At 40.1% G+C, this 21147-nt stretch overlaps 1 protein-coding gene across 2 annotated transcripts in view; it reads left to right on the top strand.

The window, feature by feature from the left end:
• The window catches only part of LOC131243214 (ankyrin repeat domain-containing protein, chloroplastic), a 44019-nt gene extending 24187 nt beyond the window's left edge, over positions 1 to 19832 (top strand). Inside the window, exons 3-7 of one of the 2 annotated variants that reach the window (XM_058242388.1) lie at positions 309 to 407; positions 599 to 697; positions 3781 to 3879; positions 3967 to 4065; positions 19304 to 19832. In XM_058242388.1, the coding sequence (XP_058098371.1) occupies positions 309 to 407; positions 599 to 697; positions 3781 to 3879; positions 3967 to 4065; positions 19304 to 19399 (492 nt within the window). In that variant the 3' untranslated portion in view covers positions 19400 to 19832. The remainder of the gene's footprint in view (positions 1 to 308; positions 408 to 598; positions 698 to 3780; positions 3880 to 3966; positions 4066 to 19303) is intronic. The other variant, XM_058242389.1, reaches the window with a different exon arrangement.
• Positions 19833 to 21147: the final 1315 nt, after the last annotated feature.

Here is a 21147-nt window from a genome sequence, read left to right on the forward strand (position 1 = left end):
TTATTTTTGCAATTTTCCGTCATCTTGGTGGGGCAACTCTGTTGGACAGGCTGGATGCCATGCACATACCACGTGGGTCCCACATCTTTTGTGTGTGTGTGTGTGTGTGTGTGTGTGTGTGTGTGTCCACATACACATACACATGTTTATGCATTAATCTTTATTCAATACTTCTGTAGTTCAATGTCAAATTTGTGGAGCCTTTAGTTTATATTTTGTGGATAGTTCCTTCCATGTACTTAGTGGTTTTGAATGCTTGCTACAGACTTCAATGTATCAATTGCTGTTTTGATTTGATGATGTTTCAGAGGAAATGGTTGCCTTTGCATACTCTTGCTGCATCAGGAGAGTTTTACCTTGTGGATAAGTTGCTAAAACACAATGTCGATATCAATGCTGCTGATAAGGTAGGTATTCTGATCACTAGTTAACAGTCTCAATCTTTTGCCCCTATGTTTACTCTCTTATGGTATTTCTTACCGTAATGCACCTATTTTTAGTGAGGAGCATGATTTTAGGAGTCTGTGGTGCTATGCTGCTTAATTTAGTCTGCGAACTCTTTTAGCTCTGTAACTGATTACATACTTTGTATTTTCAGGATGGTTTGACGGCAATTCACAAAGCAATACTTGGCAAAAAACAGGCTATCACTAACTATCTTTTGAGAGAATCAGCAAATCCCTTTGTCCGTGATAAAGTGAGTATGAAACAACAAATGTCGTTGAAAGTTTGGAATCTTACCAGTGCCAGTCTCTAAGCATCACGCCATTTGCTATGTCTCTGGATTTTCAGATTTGTTTTGTTCATTGCCACCATTGAGAATAAGTTATTGGTTGTCCCTTCATTAGTAGATACTGCTCATTAGCAGTCACTTTGGGCCTTGTTTTGTTATTTTTTCTGTTGTGGCTATAGTGTTATATTTGTCACGTGGTCATTGTTTTCTTAAAAATTGTCTGGTTGTATCTTCTGATCAACGTTTTCCTTTTAATGGGCAATGAAATTTTATTAAAGAAAATAAAGAAAAGAAAAAAGCAAAAGCAGAAGAAAAAAAAAATACAAGCCACCACCAAGGCTGGGTACCAAACTCCAAAACATGAAAGCTACAGACCCCACAAACTTACTGCACAGAGACGCAGGAAAAAAACCCTACCAACCGACTTCACTCTTCCAGACTTTGCACCATACGCCAGTGAATAACAGTTAAATTGTAGCCAGCTGATCGGCCTCCTCATTTGCCCCCCTAGGGATGGGCGTGAATGAGATATCACGATCTGCATTGAAGGCCGGTCGAGGGCCTCAATTACGTCAGCAATCCTCCATTGGAAAACACTGTTCGAAAAAAAAAATAAAAAAAAATCTCGGAATGGCCCACCCTTCCCCCAAGATATTGCATTCTTGGAGTCACCTTCGATTATAGCTGGGTAGAAGTCATACTTGATCGCAATTCTAATTGCTTGAATCATTGCTGCAACATCAGCAATGCCAATTGGACCTGAAAAATTCACCAGCCTAGCACCACAATGATCCTGCACTAGAAATCCCATCCCAGACAACCTATCATTACCATGAAAGCTTCCATTGAAATTAATTTTGAAAAACCCATCGGGAGGAGGCTTCCAAGAAACTAGCTTTATGCTTGATCACACCACTCTGGAAGACCTCATTCCAATATTGACAATCATGGAAGTAGAATATCCCTTGACTCTTAGATGAGGTCAACATCTATGTTTTCAATCTGACTGAGGATGATTTACCTGAAAAAAAAAGCTCCTGTTCCTTTCCAACCATAAGGACCAAAGAGCTGTGTGGATTATCGTCTTCTAGAGAACATGGCCAAGTGAACCCTAGGCCATAACTGGCCAGCCACTGACCAAATCTAGAACCAGATAAGGAAAGATCCATTTGATCTCAAATTTAGAAACAACCTCCAACCACACACTGCGGAATATGGGCAATGGTGGCCACTGTTACCGTCACGATATGGCATTACAGACCCCTTTTTTTCTTTTGGGAAAATAAAAAACCAATATTGGCCTGTAACAGGCTATTATGGGCCATTTTTCCGTAATGGCCATTACATCCTTGTAACAAGTAACGGTGCCCACCATTTCTGTTATGTAACGGCTGTACATTACGTTTTTGCATACCTGACCAACAACCCTTTCTTTTAGTCATCTTATATATTCAATTTTATTTTGAGCAATTCAAATCCAATCTTGCAGAAATTTCATACGAATTGCCTTCCAATGGCTCTGCATGTGCACAAGCAGGGAAGGGTGCCTAATGTCTTTTTTCCCCATTGCCATTGTCCTTACGCAGAATCTCTAATTCAAGACCACCTTTGGTGTCAATCTTTCTTTTTAGAAGTTTTGTAAACTCACTCTTTTGATTTTTTTTTTTCCTTTTTGAATATTAAAGATGTTCTAGCCACCTTTGCATTTTAAAATTGGCTAGCGGTGACTCCATAATCTTCGCCTACAATCTTTGGTTGGGAATTGCTGGTCTGAAATCTCCATTTCCTTTGCCAGGAAAACTAGTTTGGGGATACACAATTATGGATTTGTAAGGTGGAAAAGTAACTTCCATTTGCTACTGGAGAGCTTGAAAGGGAATTCATATGATCTGGTCTCATGGTGGAACTAAACATCAGCTAATCAATTTTCTTGATTAAGGTGGCACCTTGGTTGGGAGTTTTTTTTTTTTTCCCGTTTGTGGGGGTTGTTTTAACTCTTGCAATATATTTTATACTGAACTTAACCGACCTCAGTATATTGTTGACTGCTTTTTAAATTCCAACATCGATTATAAACAATGCATATATCCAGCTCTCCTTTATATAATGGACGCCGAGCTTAGCTGAACCTGTTCAAGATGTAGTCAGTTGCAATCCTCGTCATCTAGGAGTTCTACGTGTGGATATCTCCAAATATGGGTTCATTTTTAGTCGTCTTGTTTGGTAATATGTGCACTACTACTAACTAGAGTGATACGGATAGAAGCCTTAGAACAAAAGTGTGTTCTTAACATCTACTGTAATTCATCTCACTTAAGCATACTTATTTTGGTCAGTAAGCTGGGATTGAATCTGCAATCTCCCTGTTGCAACACAATCCCATCCAATTGTACTACGGGCTAGACTATTTCTCTTAATTATACAATGGGCTTTGGTTTCATTAGGACAGAGCTGCAGAGGTAGTTCAGCAGCCATTCTTCAAGTTGTAATACATGTGGAATACATGAGCTTCAGTCCAGACTGCCCAAATCATAAGCTGTGGGTGCAAAATAGCCTGAAAATCATCCTAATCAAATGATCGTAACCATCCTATGTGTGACTGTTGATGCTTAAAAATTAAATGTTGAGTGGTCCAATCTAGCATGGGAAATCAAATGGATAAGATCATTTGATCAGTTCTGTGATATGTTCCACCCACAATGAGATCCACATGGATAGTCCTAATTGCCCCATGTGTATGGTGGCCCAGGCATGTTGATCTGTAAAATAGTGATGAACTTTCACTCTGGTCAAACCTTTTTTTTTTTTTATGCTGGGTTTTTTGTGTGTGTGTGTGTGTGTGTGTGTGTGTGTGATGGAAAACCGATTTTATTCTCATAAGACTATAACCTTAATGCATATTGAAAATTTCATAGCTTGGGAGTTTATAAACGGCTCTAATAAGAAAGAACACAGGTATAATACCATGAGAAAATTGTGTTTTGTGTGCCCATAAACTGATTTATACCTCTGCCAGCTCATTGATGTTCCATTTCTGCTCATAACAGGAAGGTGCCACCTTGATGCATTATGCAGTCCAAGTTGCATCCAGTCCGATGATCAAGATTCTTCTATTATATAATGTTGACATTAACCTTTCTGATGATGTATGTCCACAAATTCCATTCTGGTCCTTTTTCTTCCCCAGTTGTGATCATCCATCATGGAAGTGCTCTTGTTTTGTCCCCCTGCAGGATGGATGGACGCCATTGCATCTTGCTGTGCAAAACAAAAGAACTGATGTCGTTAGGCTTTTGTTAATAAAAGGAGCTGATAAGACGTTGAAGAATCGGGTAATTGACCTACTGATGTCATGTTACAATTTGAATCTGACAGTTGATTTTATAATCTTGACTTCTAATGGACTTGAACAGATCCAGTGTTTTAGAACTTGTGAATTGAACTTGGTGTTTTTAAAGTAAAATTGATGGCTTGGATGAGACGGATTGGCAATGGGAGACCTGTTGGATCACTGGTTACGGTCCACCCGGTGAATAACTTCCAACTTTTCCATGTGTGTCAGATTATTGGTTAGCTCAACATGAGGATCACCTTGTGTAAAAATCGGCCACATCCACTCACCGAGTAGACCAAACTTGTATTTTGCTATTTATCAATGGCTAGACATTGTTTTCCATGGTGTGGCCCACCTTATGAGTAGATGGAACTTATTTTTTCTAGGTGATCCTCATGGAAGAATGAACCTATTGGAAATTTTGGATGGCACTTGCACATGATAGGGTTCTCTGGGTGGCCCATAACTTGTCCAACTGGTTGGACTTGAGACCACAATGGGGAGGGAGTTGCTCTTTTGTGGTCTGTTATCCCACAGACCACTTGTGCGGTCTGTTTGCCACTTCAACCATCAGATGCGTCACCCTATGTTAGGCCCAAGGCCCAAAAATCAGGCCAATTAGTGATTCATGTGGCCACACCAAGGGAAACAATTGTGAGGGAGTGTCTACCCTTGATTTCATGGGGCCCACCTGATGTGCAAAAAGCCCTTATTAATTTTTTCGCATGCCCCTTCTTCCACGGTAGATGAAGAGGCTGAGTGGTTTAAATTCCACACAAACATCACGTGGGCCCTGTATAGAATCAAGGCTGGGCGTCCCTTCTCCAACTATTTCCTATCGTGTGGCCAACCTGAATCACGCATTGGCCTAAAGTTTTGGTCCCTAGGCCTAACACGGGGTGATACTTTTGAGTGGTGGTCATCAGGACATCACAGCAGAGCAATCCTAATCAGATTGCAGGAAAGGTCACTTGCAGTGCAGACCATAGGTGATATTTCCTTTGTGTGTGTGCATGTGTGGTTTTGCTAACGTTCCGACCTTCATGGGGACATTAGCAGCACCCCCGAAGCTTTTAAATGGCACATGGGGTGACCCATCATCAATCTGACTCGTTCATTCATTGATACAAGTAGGTGCAAGCCATGATGTAATAATTACACCAATCGGATGATCCTAAGCGTCCAATCAATATAGCATGGAAAGCGGACAACTAAGATTGACTGGAGACACAAAATAACTCCAATTATCATCTGGAAACATCTACTAGATAGTCCCATTATGTATTTCTTATGATTCCAAAGTAGCACTTTGGTTTGATGATTCTATCCATGTGATCTATGGCTCGTAAAGAACGGACGATTGTAACAAATTGGCCCCATTCAATGGGTTACGATCATCCGATCAACATGATTTTTTGCACCATGGCTTGATCTCATTGGTAATATTGAATGAACCGTCCTGATCAATGATTGGGCATCCCACTTGTCATTCAAAAGTTTGGGGACGTTAATAACGCTCACATAAAGGTGGGGACATTAGCAAAACCCATAATATATACATATACATACATATGTACACATACATGCGCGCAAAGGTGCAGGGAGTTGTTTTTCCTTTTTGTGATGCATGTGTAGTCTATTTTAAGTATGTGGAGTATCTAATCTATCCTATATATAGAGTATTAGCCCATGGGCTCCTATTGCTCTAAACTCTTCTTCTTCGCAATTGGTCGTTGCCATCACCAGAAATAAGAATCTCAAAATTCCATTTAGATTTGGGTATGTTGTGATGTTTTTTCGTGATATATTCTGCTGAAATTTCCTTGTGATTTCATGGTCTGAGCTGCGAGTCTGTGAAGTGAGATGTATCTTCATGTTGAGGATGGTGCTCATTTAGTTGGTGTGTTTCGAAGTGTACTTGGGTCAGTGGTAGTGGTGTACGAGCAGCAAGGTATTCTGTATCGGTAACGGTGGCCGTAATGGTCACCACCATTACTGATACGGTTATCAGCTGTAATGGTCGATACGGGGGCGTAACGACTGTTACGACCACCGTAACGGTCGAAAAATCTCTTTTGCCAGAAAAATTCTGAAAAAATATTTAGAAAATCAAGAATAATGTAAATATTCCTAATATGTATTTATTTATTTTTGTTTTGAACATGTTTATGATAGTGGAATGGTCCACTCTTTGGTGAGAGTGTTGTATTGGGTTGTCTAGTGAATTTGTGAACATGATTATATGTATCTAATGTTTACACATCACAATCAAGCATTAAAACTAGAAATAAGAAAAATTGCATAAATACTAATTTTTCAAATTTTTGAAAAAAAAAAGGCCATTGGAGCTTCTATTCCCTCAAATCACTTCAATCTACGATTTTAATATTAAAAACTATAGTAAGAGTGATCGAAATCTATTATAAAATGATATATGAGAGTTTTTGGAATGAGAAAAGTAAAAAAAGGGGAGAAAAATGGATTTAAATAGAAAAAAAAGTGACTGTTTTTCAACCGTTATGGGGGTAATGGTCGTTATGCCACGTAATAGCTTTTACGGCCGTAACGGCCGATACGATCCTAAAAAATCAACTGCCCCGTTTCACCCCCGTATTGTGTAATAGTCATGGCCGCCGTTACCTATACGTATTGGCATTTATGGGCGTATCGTAACGAATACGGAACACCTTGATTAGCAGTTTGATTGGTGTTAAGGTCTTCATGGAGGGAAGTTCTTCAAGAACCAATAATGTTTCTACTCCCCAACGACACTTAGGGGAGTTCGGTGTTCTTGGGATGAGTGATAATTAGGGATGGCAGATTACTACCACATTATTTGATGGTGAAAACTACTTTTGTTGGTCCAAATCAGCTTGTATGTACATTGGTGGCCTAAAAAAGTTAGGGTATTTGGATGGTATGATTTAGGAGCCTCCTAAGGATGATTCTAGCCTTGCTGATTGGGAGGCGAATGTTATGACCGTCATGTCTTGGTTGCTTCTCTCCTTGAAGCCATAAATTATTGGGACCTTAATGTACTGTGAAAAGGCCAAAGAAATATGGGATTTCATTGTGGCTTCATATTTAAAAGAAGAATGTAGCTACGGTGTTTCTATTCGCACGAGAAATTGCCAATTTTCATAAGGGAGAGAAGTTGTTAGGAGATTACTACGCAGCTTAGAGTCGGACATGAACTGAGCTAGCTCGGTTAATTCGCTCGAAGCTAGCTCGGTTAATTCGCTCGAATCGGCTCGGGCTAGCTTGGCTTGGCTTGGATCGAAAGCTGGGTTCAGGCCAAGTCAAGCCTTTTTTTTTTTTTATATATATATATTATTTTAGTTTGAAAAAATTTCGAGTCGACCCGAAATTGACTCAGTTTGGTTTGGCTCAACTTGGCTCGACGTATATACATTTAATATATATATATATATATATATATATATATATATATATATATATATATATATATATATATATATATATATATAATTACTATTTTTAATAATTTCAATTTTTCGACCCGATCGGCTCTCTCTCCCTCTCAATCTCAAATCAATCTCTCAATCTTTGACTCTCTCTCTGGCCGTCATTTTTTGTCTGAGCAATCGACCGTCCTTCCCTATCTGAGCACTCCACCGTCCTTGTCCAGCCGTCCATCCCTGTCCGAGCACTCGACCGTCCCTGTCTGAGCACTCGATTGAGCATTCAAGCTTCCCTGTCCCGCAGTCCGTCCCTATCCAAGCACTCAAGCTGGTAACTCTCTCTCTCTTGACTCTCTATTTGGGCGCTCAAACTCGGATTGAAAGCTCAAACTCGGCTCGAGCTTGAGCTGGCCCGAGTTGCTGACCGAACTAAGCCGAGCTGGCCAGTCAGGTTCGAGGACTGAGCCAAGCCGAACTCGAGCTGAGGTAGGCTGCTGGCTGAACTGAGCCGAGCTGTGCCACGCTCGACTCGGTTTGGTTCGGTGTCCAGCTCTAACTACGCTGCGGTCAGAGGGACATGGTTAGAGTTGGGACATCATAGACTTGTTTGATCTTGTCATGCTCAAGAATGTCGAGCCAAAATAGATGAGCAAAAAATCTTTTTTCTTCTTGCCAGGCACAATCCTGAATATGATACCACTCCAACTTAGATTCTTAGTAGGGTGCTTCTTCGTATTGGGACAGTTCCTTCAATGGAAGGAAAGCAGATGAAAGTTACGTTAGATACTGCCACCCAGTACTCATGAGTGCTCTGCTCTCGCAAGTTCCTAAAATGTCGGACATGGGCACTTGGTAGAGATGGTTTTGTATTCTTGGACGATTTAATCTGACTGGTAGATTTGGATCAAGTACACAATGTGCTGGCTGTGGTGATGTCGGTTGTGACTGCACTGCAATGGCTTTGACTGTGGTTGTGGTATGAGAAGGATAAATTGCATTGCACATACTGTGGGCGGATGCGTCATACGAGTTGAGACCTCATTGGTCATCGGTCAAAGACTGCATGTAGAGGTACTACTGAACTTATTGATGGTGTGCATGCTGATTCTCATATTCCGGTATCCTCAAGTGTGGCTCTACCAAGTCTTCAGCACATGAAACTGCTGATTTCCTTCATCACCTAGCTATTCTAGAAGGGGCCTCCTCTCATAATCTTACCACTCATTAATCAGGTACATCTGATTACGCCCATTTAGTGTCCACATCTTCCATCAGTCCATCTTGGACCATTGATTCCGAAGCTGCCAATCATTGACTAGTGAGAACACTCTGTTTCAGACCTATTTTTCTTCATCACATAGTAGAGTCAGGATTGCTGATTGTTCCTACACTGAGGTTGAGGGGATAGGTACTATTAATGTGTCATCATCATTATCCTACTAATTTACTGTTTGTTATTGGCCTTAATTAGTCTCTTAACTGTGGTGTGATATTCTTTTCTTAGTAGCTTGAGATTACTGTTTCATTTTTTATTCTAATCTAAGAATGAGAATATGTTATTATGTGAATAGGTCATCCTACCCGAATAGTACCAATGGACAATTTCATGCTCTTTTGCGCTTATTCATTCAGATATTTAGGGCCCCTTTACAGTCACTTCTGTATTTGGGTTTAAATATTATTATTCTGTCATTCATTGATGATATGACTCGAACTACTTTGGTCTATCTTATGAAGTCCAAAGATACTGTGTTCTCTATCTTCCGGATTTGTCATAAGATGGTAACCAGCCAGTTTGATGTCGTAATCAAAACCTACGATCCAATAGTGGTGGGGAATATGCCTTAACCACATTTCAAACGTATTTACTGGACAATGGGACTGTGTCTCAAGCCACAATTTCCTACACACCACAGCAAAGTCAGTAGCTGAGAGAGAATCGACACCTTCTCAAAGTTGCTCGTGCTCCTCTACCTGAAATGAATATGATGTAGAGCGGGTCGCAGGCACTTTCATGTCCAAGATGAACCAGAGAAGACCCGATTGGAGGCGGAACTCATCAAGACCGTCAGAACCTTAAAACAGGCATATCTCGCAAACCAGAATGAGTAACTCGACGTACCATATATGATTTTGGGGTAGGACGAGCTACTTTAGCCAACCAACCTGGCTATGCTGGGTTGCCCACGCCGAATTTGCAAGATTCCATCATATTGACGGTCAAATTCCATGTTTATTTCCGTTTTTACTGTTTTTAGTAAGTTTTAGTTTGATTACAACTCTTCATCCGTTGGGCCTTAGGAGTTGTGTCCAACATGAAAAGTGTTTAGAAAAATTAAGAGAATAACGTGGTTAAGCCACATAATACACATACTATAAATAGAAAAATTTTCTATTTATAGTAAGTTGCGAATTCTAGGAGTTTTAGTTGTAGTTTGATTCTGAAATTTCTCCCATTGCTTAGTATCCCTATTTAAAGGGTTGTGAACTCGTTTATTTCATCAATCAATCAATTTACGAATTTTCATGAATACTATTTCTATTTTCTTGCTTTTTCCTCGTGGATTCGAAAAGTCTCTGTGAGGAGTCCAGAGAAGCTTCGGGGATTCGAATTAGTTATCCTTTAGGAAGACGGTGATTGATCTCATCACGTTCATCCCCGCGTGAATTAGGCTTTATAAGAGTTTTATTAGAAATAGGATTTTTATTAGAGTTAGAATTTACTATTTTGGGTAATTACGAATTATGATTTTTTTTTTTTTTTAATATTTTATTTTATTAATGGTGTAAGGAGACACATTAGTAAATTCATCAATCAAATTACGAATTTTATAGAATTTATTTCTATATTTCTTGCTTTTTTCCTTGTGGATTCGAGAAGTCTCTGTGAGGAGTCCAGAGAAGCCCGTGGATTCGGAGTAGTTATCCTTGAGGAAGACGGTGATCGACATTATCACGTTCATCCCTGCGTCAGAATATTCCGTGAAGTCTATGGCGTGATGTCAGTTTAAGTGCTGTTTACTTGATCAATTGCATGCCTTCATGGACCTTGGGAGGAAAGCACCTGATGCAGGACATGAAATTAAAATATGATGTGCAAGATTTTCAGGCTTTAGATCACACTAGTTCAGAAACAATTACACAAAATTCCACATCCCACACAAAAGTTCAAACACTTAATCAAGGGGAATCTTATGTGGATCCAGGCCTACACATGCTAGGGCCGGATCAATCAAAATTATAGACCAAACAAGAACCAAAGGAGGGTAAATTCATCCACACATGCATAGAAATAATTCCCCCAAATCAAGGGATTCAGAAATTTCAATTCGGGGAACCCTAAGGTTGAAGAGGGCATAAAATTGGGGATTTGAATAATTTACGGTTAAGTTTAGGGATTTTGGGAGAAAAAGGAGTGAAAGAGAGGAGAGACGAACCAAAGAAATACCGCACGTGTGGACAACAGTAATGGCTCAGACGCACGTGCATGTGATCCCGTTCGCACGCGTGTGGGGCCCACTATTCAGAAAAAGGCCAGCTTGACCTTGGTTGGCCAGGGGTGGACTCCAAAACCCACAAATATCAGCTCGATCAGATGTACGGTTTGTGCGTGGTGCTCCGTCGAAGTTTCAGCCGTCCTGCAGGGCCAGATTTTGAAAATCTACTGTAGAGAGAAAAACGGCTGCAATAGAGGATGGATTTGAAGCGTAGATGATTGTAGGAGAAGAGAAATATGGATGGAAGAAGGTGGGGGTGAATCGGGGTAGGTGTGGCTTCACACCACGGTAGTTAGCCCTGAGGGCTTCGCACTCAATTAGGTTTTCATAACTCGGAAAGGAGCAAGAAAACGTAGAAATTTTATTAATATTCAATGAATAAAATAGATTACAAGGGTTGCCTATTTATAATAAAATCCTATACCCCAAAACTCACGCCATGTGCCCAATCTATTACTTGGCGACGAAGTAATAAAAAATAACAACTAATCAAAACAATCTAAACCATCCATGATACTCCTAATAACAATAATAAGCAAAACCCAAAGTACTAGATTAATTAGAATAGTGGGCCACGATCATGAGAACCCATGGTGGGATTCACATGACTATCGGGTTCACTCTAATGAACCAAAACGCAGTCCTCTAATTAGGAGACCCTCCCTGGACGTCGTCATCGATCCAGATCGATGATAGGGTCCTCCTCGGGTACGTGCGCAAGAGGCGTGCGTGTGCGCGTGATGTCCCCATCAACTCTCCCCGGCTGTGAAGATTTCGCCACTGGCGAAATAAAACTTTTGAACTGCTCCAAGATGTCAGGATCAAGTCTCTGAAACTCCTCCTCAGTGAGTCACGTACTGTTTGAAGCTGGGCGTGACTTCCACTTAACCAGGTATTTCTGAAACCTGCCGTCCGACATGGATATTATCTGATGATCCAGAATATCCTCTATCTCCTCTCTGGGTGTGGGAAGGGTAGGTATAGGAGGTAGAGGCTGAGAAAATGGGTCGGAAATGATGGGTATAAGAGGTAGAGGTTGGGACAATGGGTCGGAAGGGTAGGTATGGGAGGTAGGGGCTGGGAAGATAGGTCAGGAAAGGAACATGGATCAAGGAAAAAGTCTAGGGAATCAGGATGGTTGGGCGAATGGCCGGACAAAGTATCAGTGATCTCCTGAAAAGTAACTAGATCCTCCACATTGAATGTGAAACTAATTCCCATGGAAGGTGGAAGATCTACCACATATGCATTGAGACCGTTTCATTTTATAATTTTGAATGGTCCAGCGCTATGCGCGTGTAATTTACGAATGGCTCTCTGAGGGTACCGCTTTGGCCTGATGTGGACCATCACAGAGTCCCTTACATTGAATTTCTTGAAATGTTTAGGTTGATCTGTAAAAAGTGTATAATGTTCATTACTAGTCATGGTCTTCTGCCTGATTTCTTGATGCCATGAATGAATATGATGCACAAGGGACTCTGCAGACATTGATGGCCTATGGGATCGTGACATAGGGACAAGATCGATAGACTTCCTAGGAATAATATTACACTAAAATGTGGCTTTATATGACCCAAACTGAATAGGAACAAAACAACGACGCTAACTATCAGTATTATTTACTTGTGTAAAGGCGCGACGCACAACTGCAAGGGCCGTAGACTCTTGCGCTCCCTCTTCCTCATCACTAGGGGCTTCTACTGGTTCATATTCATCCTCCTCACGTCACTTTCTGGGTGCACTACTTCTACTTGCCCATTAATAAGGAACACCTTGGTGCCCTCTCTCGTGCCATACTGGTGGGCAAAGTAACCAAACCCTTGACACCTAAAACACCTAATTGCTCCACTCTTATACGAGCTAGACCCGATAACCTCTTTACTCTTATCATCCTTGGGCCTGGACTGAAAACTGCTGGAAGGTTTGTCTTGGTATTCAGTGCTAGGCTTAGCCCCAGAAGGGTTAGCCTTAGTACTAGAATCGTGAAAATCGAACCGCCTTCCCATAGGTGTTTTGAGGTATTGCTCGACCTTTAACAGTACTTGATACAATTGTTCAATAGTGTCTATGTCTTTGGCGAGTAATTCTCTCCTAATGTCAGTACGGAGGATCGTTTTAAATCGAGCAAGGGTGAGTACGGGATCCTTATCAACTTCACACCTGGTCAAGTACTCTTCGAACTTCTTAATGTATTCCGCTACACTCATGAAACCTTGTCGAAGAGACTGCCATTCCTCAATCAACCGTAAACGATAAGAGAAAGGGAGATACTTCTCCTTGAGTGTTTATTTCATTTCTCCCCAATGGACTATTGGGAGCTCCCTCACACTTTATTTCTTTCGCTCTACAGTAGCCCAAAACCTCTTTGCTTGGCCCACAAGCTTCATCTTGGCGAATCGGACTCGATGAGCATTCGACATGTCATACTACTCAAAATAATGGTCCATATCCGCCAACCAGTTTAAAAAGGCTTTAGGATCCAAGTGGCCATCAAACGTAGGGACATCTACTCCAATTCCTTTGAGGAGTTGCGCATCTGGGTCATATTGTTCATGATGTCCCTCGTAGGGTGGGTGCACGGGTGCGCACCCATAACCAATTCCTTGGCCACCTCCATTCCTTGGTCTAACCTCCTGATCACTTGCCTGAGATTGGACATCTTCCCCAATGGTGGGGTTTGCCTCGATGGAGGTCTCTAGTCGGGCAACGTGCACATTAAGTTGCTTAAAGTGTTGGTTCATATGTTGCTCCTAGCGTTTACCCAAAGACTTAAACTGCTGGGTCAGCTTGTTCATTGACTCTTGCAATTGCTCCATGTTTAGTGTAGGGTGCAAGCCAAAATTAAGACCCGTACGTGTGGGCATACAACTACTAACTCAACCTAAGGACCTCTATTACGATTATATGCGCCTAGATAGGACTAAATGCACCTATAGGACTCTATATGGACTAAATGCTCCGCATATATGTTTAGATAGGACCTTCTATCGATAGATTTTCTACTCAATTTCTAGCAACCTATCTGTCCAAAAAATCTGTTGATAGAAAATCCAGCAAAGAGATATGCGGATTTTCTGATAGCAGAAAATTCAGCAGCTTATGTCAGAAATTATGGACCTCTAAACAACTCTATATGATGATACTTAATGCATAATGGACACAAATAAACTAAACCCTAAACATGCAAAACATTCCCCAACAAGAACCCTAAGCTCTGATACCAAATTTGATGCAGGACATGAAATTTAAATATGATGTGTAAGATTTTCAGGCTTTAGATCACACTAGTTCAGAAACAATTATACAAAATTCCACATCCCACACAAAAGTTCAAACACTCAATCAAGGGGAATCTTATGCGGATCCAGGCCTACACATGCTAGGGTCGGATCAATCAAAATTATAGACCAAACAAGAATCAAAGGAGGGTAAATTCATCCACACATGCACGTAAATAATTCCCCCAATCCAAGGGATTCATAAATTTCAATTCGGGGAACCCTAAGGTTGAAGAAAGGGCATAAAATTGGGGATTTGAATAATTTAGGGTTAGGTTTAGGGATTTTGGGTGAAAGAGGAGTGAAAGAGAGGAGAGAGACGAACTAAAGAAGTACCGCACGTGTGGACAACAGCAATGGTGCAGATGCACGTGCGTGTGATCCCGACCGCACGTGTGTGGGGCCCACTATTTAGAAAAAGGTCAGCTTGGCCCTGGTCGGCCAGGGGTGGACTCGAAAACCCCCAAATATCAGCTCGATCCGATGCACCGTTTGTGCGTGGTGCTCTGTCGAAGTTTCAGCCCTCCTGCAGGGCTAGATTTTGAAAATTTGCTGTAGAGAGAAAAATGACTGCAATAGAGGATGGATTTGAATCGTAGATGATTGTAGGAGGAGAAATATGGATGAAAGAAGGTGGGGGCGAATCAGGATAGGTGTGGCTTCGCACCACGGTAGTTAACTCTTCGAAGAAGGGAGGGTTTCGTACTCAATTAGGTTTTCGTAACTCGAAAAGGAGCAGGAAAACGTAAAATTTTTGTTAATATTCAATGAATAAAAAAGACTACAAGGGGTGCCTATTTATAATAAAATCCTATACCCCAAAACTTGCGCCATGTGCGCAACTTATTACTTGGTGACGAAGTAATAAAAAATAACAACTAATCAAAGCAATTTAAACTGTCCATGATACTCCTAATAACAATAATAAGCAAAATCCAAATTACTAGATTAATTAGAAAGTGGGCCATGATCATGAGAACCCATGGTGGGATTCACATGATTATCGGGTCCACTCTAATGAACCAAAACGCAGTCCTCTAACTAGGAGGCCCTCCTTGGACGTTGTCATCGATCTAGATCGATGGTGGGGCCCTCCTCTCGTACGTGTGTAGGGGGGCATGCGTGTGCGTGTGATGCCCCATCAGCACCCTTTCAAGTTTTACAGCTCGATCAACCTATCTTTGCTAATCGTCCTTGAGTCTTTGGTTGTGTGTGCTTTCTTCATGTTCCTCGTATCCATCAAGAAAAATTGGATCCCCAGGTGTGAAGTTACTCATGTAACCAAGCCTTTTTTTTTTTCATCAAATAGAAGGATTCAAGTACCAAGCCTGGTTTTGCAAAAATCGAAAAAAAAGGTAAAAATATATATTTTTTAGTTGTTTCAAATTGGAGTCCCATATAAACAATACTAATAACCATTTCGATCAAATTGTGGTTGAAAAGAAAACCAAAAAAGTAACAAAGCTAATAACCATTTCAATCAAATTGTGGTTGAAAAGAAAACCAAAAAAGGAAAAAGGAAAAAAAAAAGAAGAAGAAAAAAAAAAGAAGAAGAATACCACCCAACTTTGAAAAATGGAAGACCCACACCCTATGCCAGGGATAGGGGAAGGCCAGCTTCGCCTTAAAACTGGGGCGAAGACAAGGAAGCGTCAAAGGATACCAACTAACTTGATGGAAGTGACAATCCGAGTGGTAGCTTGCAAGGGCGCATTTGCAAGCTTTAGGATGAGGTTTTTGTGATACCTTGTGATAATCTGGGCTCAACACTCAAAGTAGGAGATGAAGAAAAAGATCGCATGGGCAACTAGGTGCATTTCCTAAGAGAGTAGATACCGCAAATAGAGCTTCCTCATCCTAAACTTCAATAGCCATACTTGAAATGTAAGTCATAATTAGCTTAGAGATGCCAAGGTAAAGAATATGAAGGCTTTGTCTCTCTGTCCATGCCTTAAACTAATAAAGGGGTTTATCTTTTTTTCTTTTTATTCATGCAAGAATTTTCTGTAAAAAAAAAATCTTTTTTCTACAGATTGTTGTTATGATGCTTGAGGAGTTTTCTAATACTATGGATCTAATGATTTCACACATGCATTGATTAAAATAATATTTTCTACATTTGTTTTAAAAAAAATTTTCAGGTTGACATCTTTAGGCATTTTCTGAACCTTTTTCAATAATAATTTCAGCGAAATGATATGATTGTGAATGATAGATCTAGTTTAATATATGTTTAGTTTGAACATAGATCTACCATTTACAGCTAGATTTAAATTATTTTCTTATATTCGTGCCATTTTTATTCATTTTTTAAGTATTATGTTGATTTTTTTTCTTTCAAATTTTCTTTGGGGGAACGATAGATCTATGTTATTTAAACATAGATCTAAAGTTGTTTTAATACACATTTACATTTTAGAGGCTGTAAATTTATTTTTAACATATTTTTGCCTTTTTTTTTTTTTGGCAACTTTCAAAAGTTTTTTTTTTTTTTTTTTAAATTTTCGAAAATCAGATTGGATATTACTTTCTTCTTCTTCTTTTTCACCTCTTATCAAATATCAATACATGTTTCTGAAAATCAATACCACACCTTACAGTAGGTCAACTCGTCGAGACAACATTCTTACTAAAGGATGGTCTGATATTCCATTGAATATATAATCGAAACACCAAAAAAGATAGATTCTTGGATATATCATTTTTTTTTTCCTATTTTCCTATTTTTCAGTTTTTTTTTTGGCTGTTAAAAAAATTTCTGACCAATCTAGGACGGTATGGCTCGATACAGCCTCATTGCCGATACATGACGGTGTATCATATCATTTTTTGCTAGACCGATATGTCCGTTGATACCGACATTCAGAACCAAGCCTGCAGTGATCCGTTACAGGGCCAAAATATGTTTTTTAAGGTTTGCAGGTGATTGCATGCATCTGCAGGGAATAGTCTCGCCTTGAAATGAGGCGGGGACATCCTGACTTCATTAAAAAAAGCTTTTTTCAAAAAAAAAAAAAAGGATTAACAGTGGCCACCATTACCGTTGTGGAATGCCTTGCTCTCTCTCTCTCTCTCTCTCTCTCTCTCTCTCTCTCTCTTTGTATATATGTATGCTCATACGTATCTCTCTCTCTCTCTATATATATATATGTGTGTGTGTGCGTGTGTGCGCGCGCGCGCGCGTGCGTGCCTATATATATGTGCGTGTCGAATTTGGAAATTAAAAAAACCAGGAAATGGAAGTTAGCACAATATTATATAATTGCAAGGCATCTAATTCCGGGTCCTGTTTTACAAACATTCAATCAGTGGAAACATTTTTAAGAAAAAGTCAGTGGAAAAATGTAAACATGCATTTCAAATTCCATGCACATATATTGAGATGAATCAATTGCAATAGCATAGGTGAAATTACCAAGTTTCATCTCAGCAAACTAATAGCTACCGGCAGGTATCCAACTTCATGTATATGTATGTAGACAGTTAAGTTTTTTATTTATTGAGTATTTCAGTTTTCGTGGTGTTTTTGTTTTTATTTTTATTTTTATTTTATTTTTAATTTTTTAAAAAGAAGTTTTGGTGGTTTACCTTTTAACTTTTAAGGCTTTGATTTGTATACTCCAAGTAGCATGTTGAGACAATTCTTGTTTTAATTGCATGCATTGAAGTAATGGTGAGTAATGAGGACTGCAATTGTAGTCGACACTTTGAATACAGTTAGTTCAGAGATATTAACTTAATAGTGTGGATATCTTGTTATTTAGTAAGATATTCAATCCCAAAAGAGTATATAAAATAATCTCTCACATGGTAAGAATTTAGAATTGAATGCTCTCTTACACGATAGGAATGACAGTTTTGTGAGGGTCCCGTAATTCTCTGGCCCCTCATTCATTTAATCTTGTGCTTAAGTAAATAAATAAAGAAAGAAAAACATACATAATATGATAGATTAGCTGGTCATGAATCCAAGACCTCAAATGTTGAAATGCACTTTCTACCATGGGGCTACAAAGTTCATTTATAACATTTGCTAGGTTATATCGTCAATTGCTTTGAGGATGGTTTCTCATTCCCTAAAATGGTCAGCAATTATTGGTAGTGACATTAAACTAGTGGGAGAAAGATGAGCTGCTTCTTGCAGGGGCTTGTAAGAAAAGTTCATATTATTGATTACAATGTTATATTACTAAAGGTGATACCTTTTTCATATTTTTGCACATTTGGAGCATAGTTGTGGACTGTGAATGGGAGTCCAGAAAATTTGGTTACAAAAGCAGTGAAGTGGTGGTTATCAAAATGCCAGCAGCTGGGATGTGGGCACGAGTGAGATTATGAAGTGAGAGCAACACCTGGGATGTGTGTGTGGGCGCTTGCGTTAGCATGCATGCGTGTGCATGCGCACGCTTGCATTGTGCATTATGCAAGATTTCAAATATAAGAGTTATTACTATGTTGCCGTTTAATAAACCTAAGTTTTGTTCTCCAAACATCTTCTCCAAGTTCCACATTCTCCAAAGATTGAGGAACAAGAACAGACATATTAAGAGGAAGTTATATTACAGAGAAAATCTAAAGTCATCAAATCACAAACTAAACAGTTTCCCCTTTTCTCTTAGACGCTGCCCTATTTGTAAGGGCCTTACACTAGATAAGGGGCTCTAAAGCTATGAAGGTTGGGTCTGGACATGACAGATTTATAGAAAATGTAGTGTCCTTGATAAATGATCTATAATTTTAACTGTCATGCACCTCTCACTGACCTGTGGGGTCTATTGGCAACAGATGAATAAAAAATCCTTGCATGCCATGACCTCTACTACATCCAATGTAGATTCACTTGTTGGGCCTGTACAATATCATGTTCCAATGTTCTGTTAGCATTTACGGATAGTTTATTACCTTTTCTTAAACCCAATTTGTCTCTGGGTTTGGCCTTCCAATCTGCATATGCTCTTCTTGTGCTTGCAATACGCAATGATTATTTGTTCTAGAATCCCTTATGAACACTAATACTAGTTTCAATCATGCTGCAGGATGGTTTGACCCCACTGGACCTCTGCCTCTATTCGGGTCGAGATGTGAGGACATATGAGCTTATTAAGCTATTGAAGGAGCTGCCCAAGTCATAATATTTGCTTTGGATGAGTCAGCTGTAAGGACTTCCATATCCACTATGGGCAATTGTAAGAATTTTGATCGTATGTTGTCTAAGTTCCTTATTATCGATGGTCAAGGGGTGGCTATAGGTCGGGTTGGCGTGGCGCACGGGTCAACTGGTCCGTCCCACTTCCGAGCCAGGTTTCAGCCAGAAAATTGGTTGGACACTGCTTGAACCCTGCCAGACCTGACCTGAGCTGCCCAACCCGATCGAAGCCAATTACAATTGTATATTTATGTGTAATGTGGCATGTATCTGTCAATGTTTAGAAATCAGTTTTAGTGCGTATACTGTTACAATGGGTTGGGGGCATATGCTGTTACAATGTTTAGAAATCGGTTTTGGTGCAATGTACTGGTCGCTGGATCTAATTCATAGACGATATGAGCTGATATGGCTGGTTACACCCCTTTTGTAGAAGTGGGAGTCAATGGAATTGTGATCCAATTATCCACACTGTTTATATGATGGCCTCCACCTTGGATGGATTGAGACGTCTTGCAACAATGATGATTTTATTGATTGGCTATAATTTTGAACTGGTGTTGTGTTTTCTCCCATTATTTTTAGGTAACTGATCAAAAGCTTAGGATCTTCAAATCTAGGAGATTCCTAAGGAATCATCAATCCATTACTGGTCCCTTTAGACCATTGATCAACAACCCCAAATCAAGGAGCCTACATGTACAAGCTGGCACATCTGGATACTATTGATGCTAAGATGCCATATGTGTGATAACCTATAATTCTTTTATTTTTACCAAGGCCATTAATGCGACCAATTCAGGCCAGTCAGAGGTCTGCCCAGGCTCAGTCCGCAAAGTAAAACCCAGGCCCGAGCCTAGCCCAGGCCTTTGACAGGTCAACATTAAAGAGGCCTTAGCCTGGCTGGTCATGACTCTGCATGGCCTGGGCCAGAGATACGCCATCCTTTTTTTTTTTTGCAAGATCTGGGCTGTTCAATGGGTGTGACCAACAATGCTTGATGACAAAAGTTGCCACTGCAATATTACGATGGCCAGGTTGGGTTGGGCTGATTGCTCTTAATACAGTTGATGAGTGGTCTGATAAATAAATGGGCTGAATTTCAGGCCTGGGTCCAGCCCAGACTTCGGGCTGAGTGTTTCAACCCAAATTGAGCCAAAAGCGGGCTAAGCCCGAAAGTTATCAGGCCAGCCTGGTCTATTAGCAGCGGTTGTTCTTAACCATAGTTCTCTAGACTTGGACTAGGACTGGCTTATCAATGGCCTATGGTCGGGTTGACTCGTGTGTCAATGGCACAATTGGTCGATTCATCTAGTCGACTTGGGACTCGCTCAAGTTGATATGGTTTGAAAGGCGTACCCAGTTAAAAGTGGTGTTGACTTGGAGGGCATCGAAATTGAAAATCACTCGTACGTACACATGATCTGATCTTGTTACATCTAACGGCTAGTAAGCTAACACATGACAGTACCATTATGGAAGATAAAGACGAGATCCTCACAACTGATGCTATTGGTAAAGTAGATCGTTAAGCGCAAAGAAAATTGTCACAATGAGACACATGTCAACACGTTTGAATAAAAGCAGTCACAAGATTCGTGACAAAAGTAGAAAGGCGATAGGCTCCATAATGGATAGCGAGGATGTTGACCGTCATTGTTTTAACTATCAATGATTTTTCTCACCATGCATGACAGAATACAAGTGATTGTGCATACGTGGGCTGTTTTAAAA

This window comes from Magnolia sinica, chromosome 4 (assembly GCF_029962835.1).
Source record: "Magnolia sinica isolate HGM2019 chromosome 4, MsV1, whole genome shotgun sequence".
NCBI classification, from domain to species: domain Eukaryota; kingdom Viridiplantae; phylum Streptophyta; class Magnoliopsida; order Magnoliales; family Magnoliaceae; genus Magnolia; species Magnolia sinica.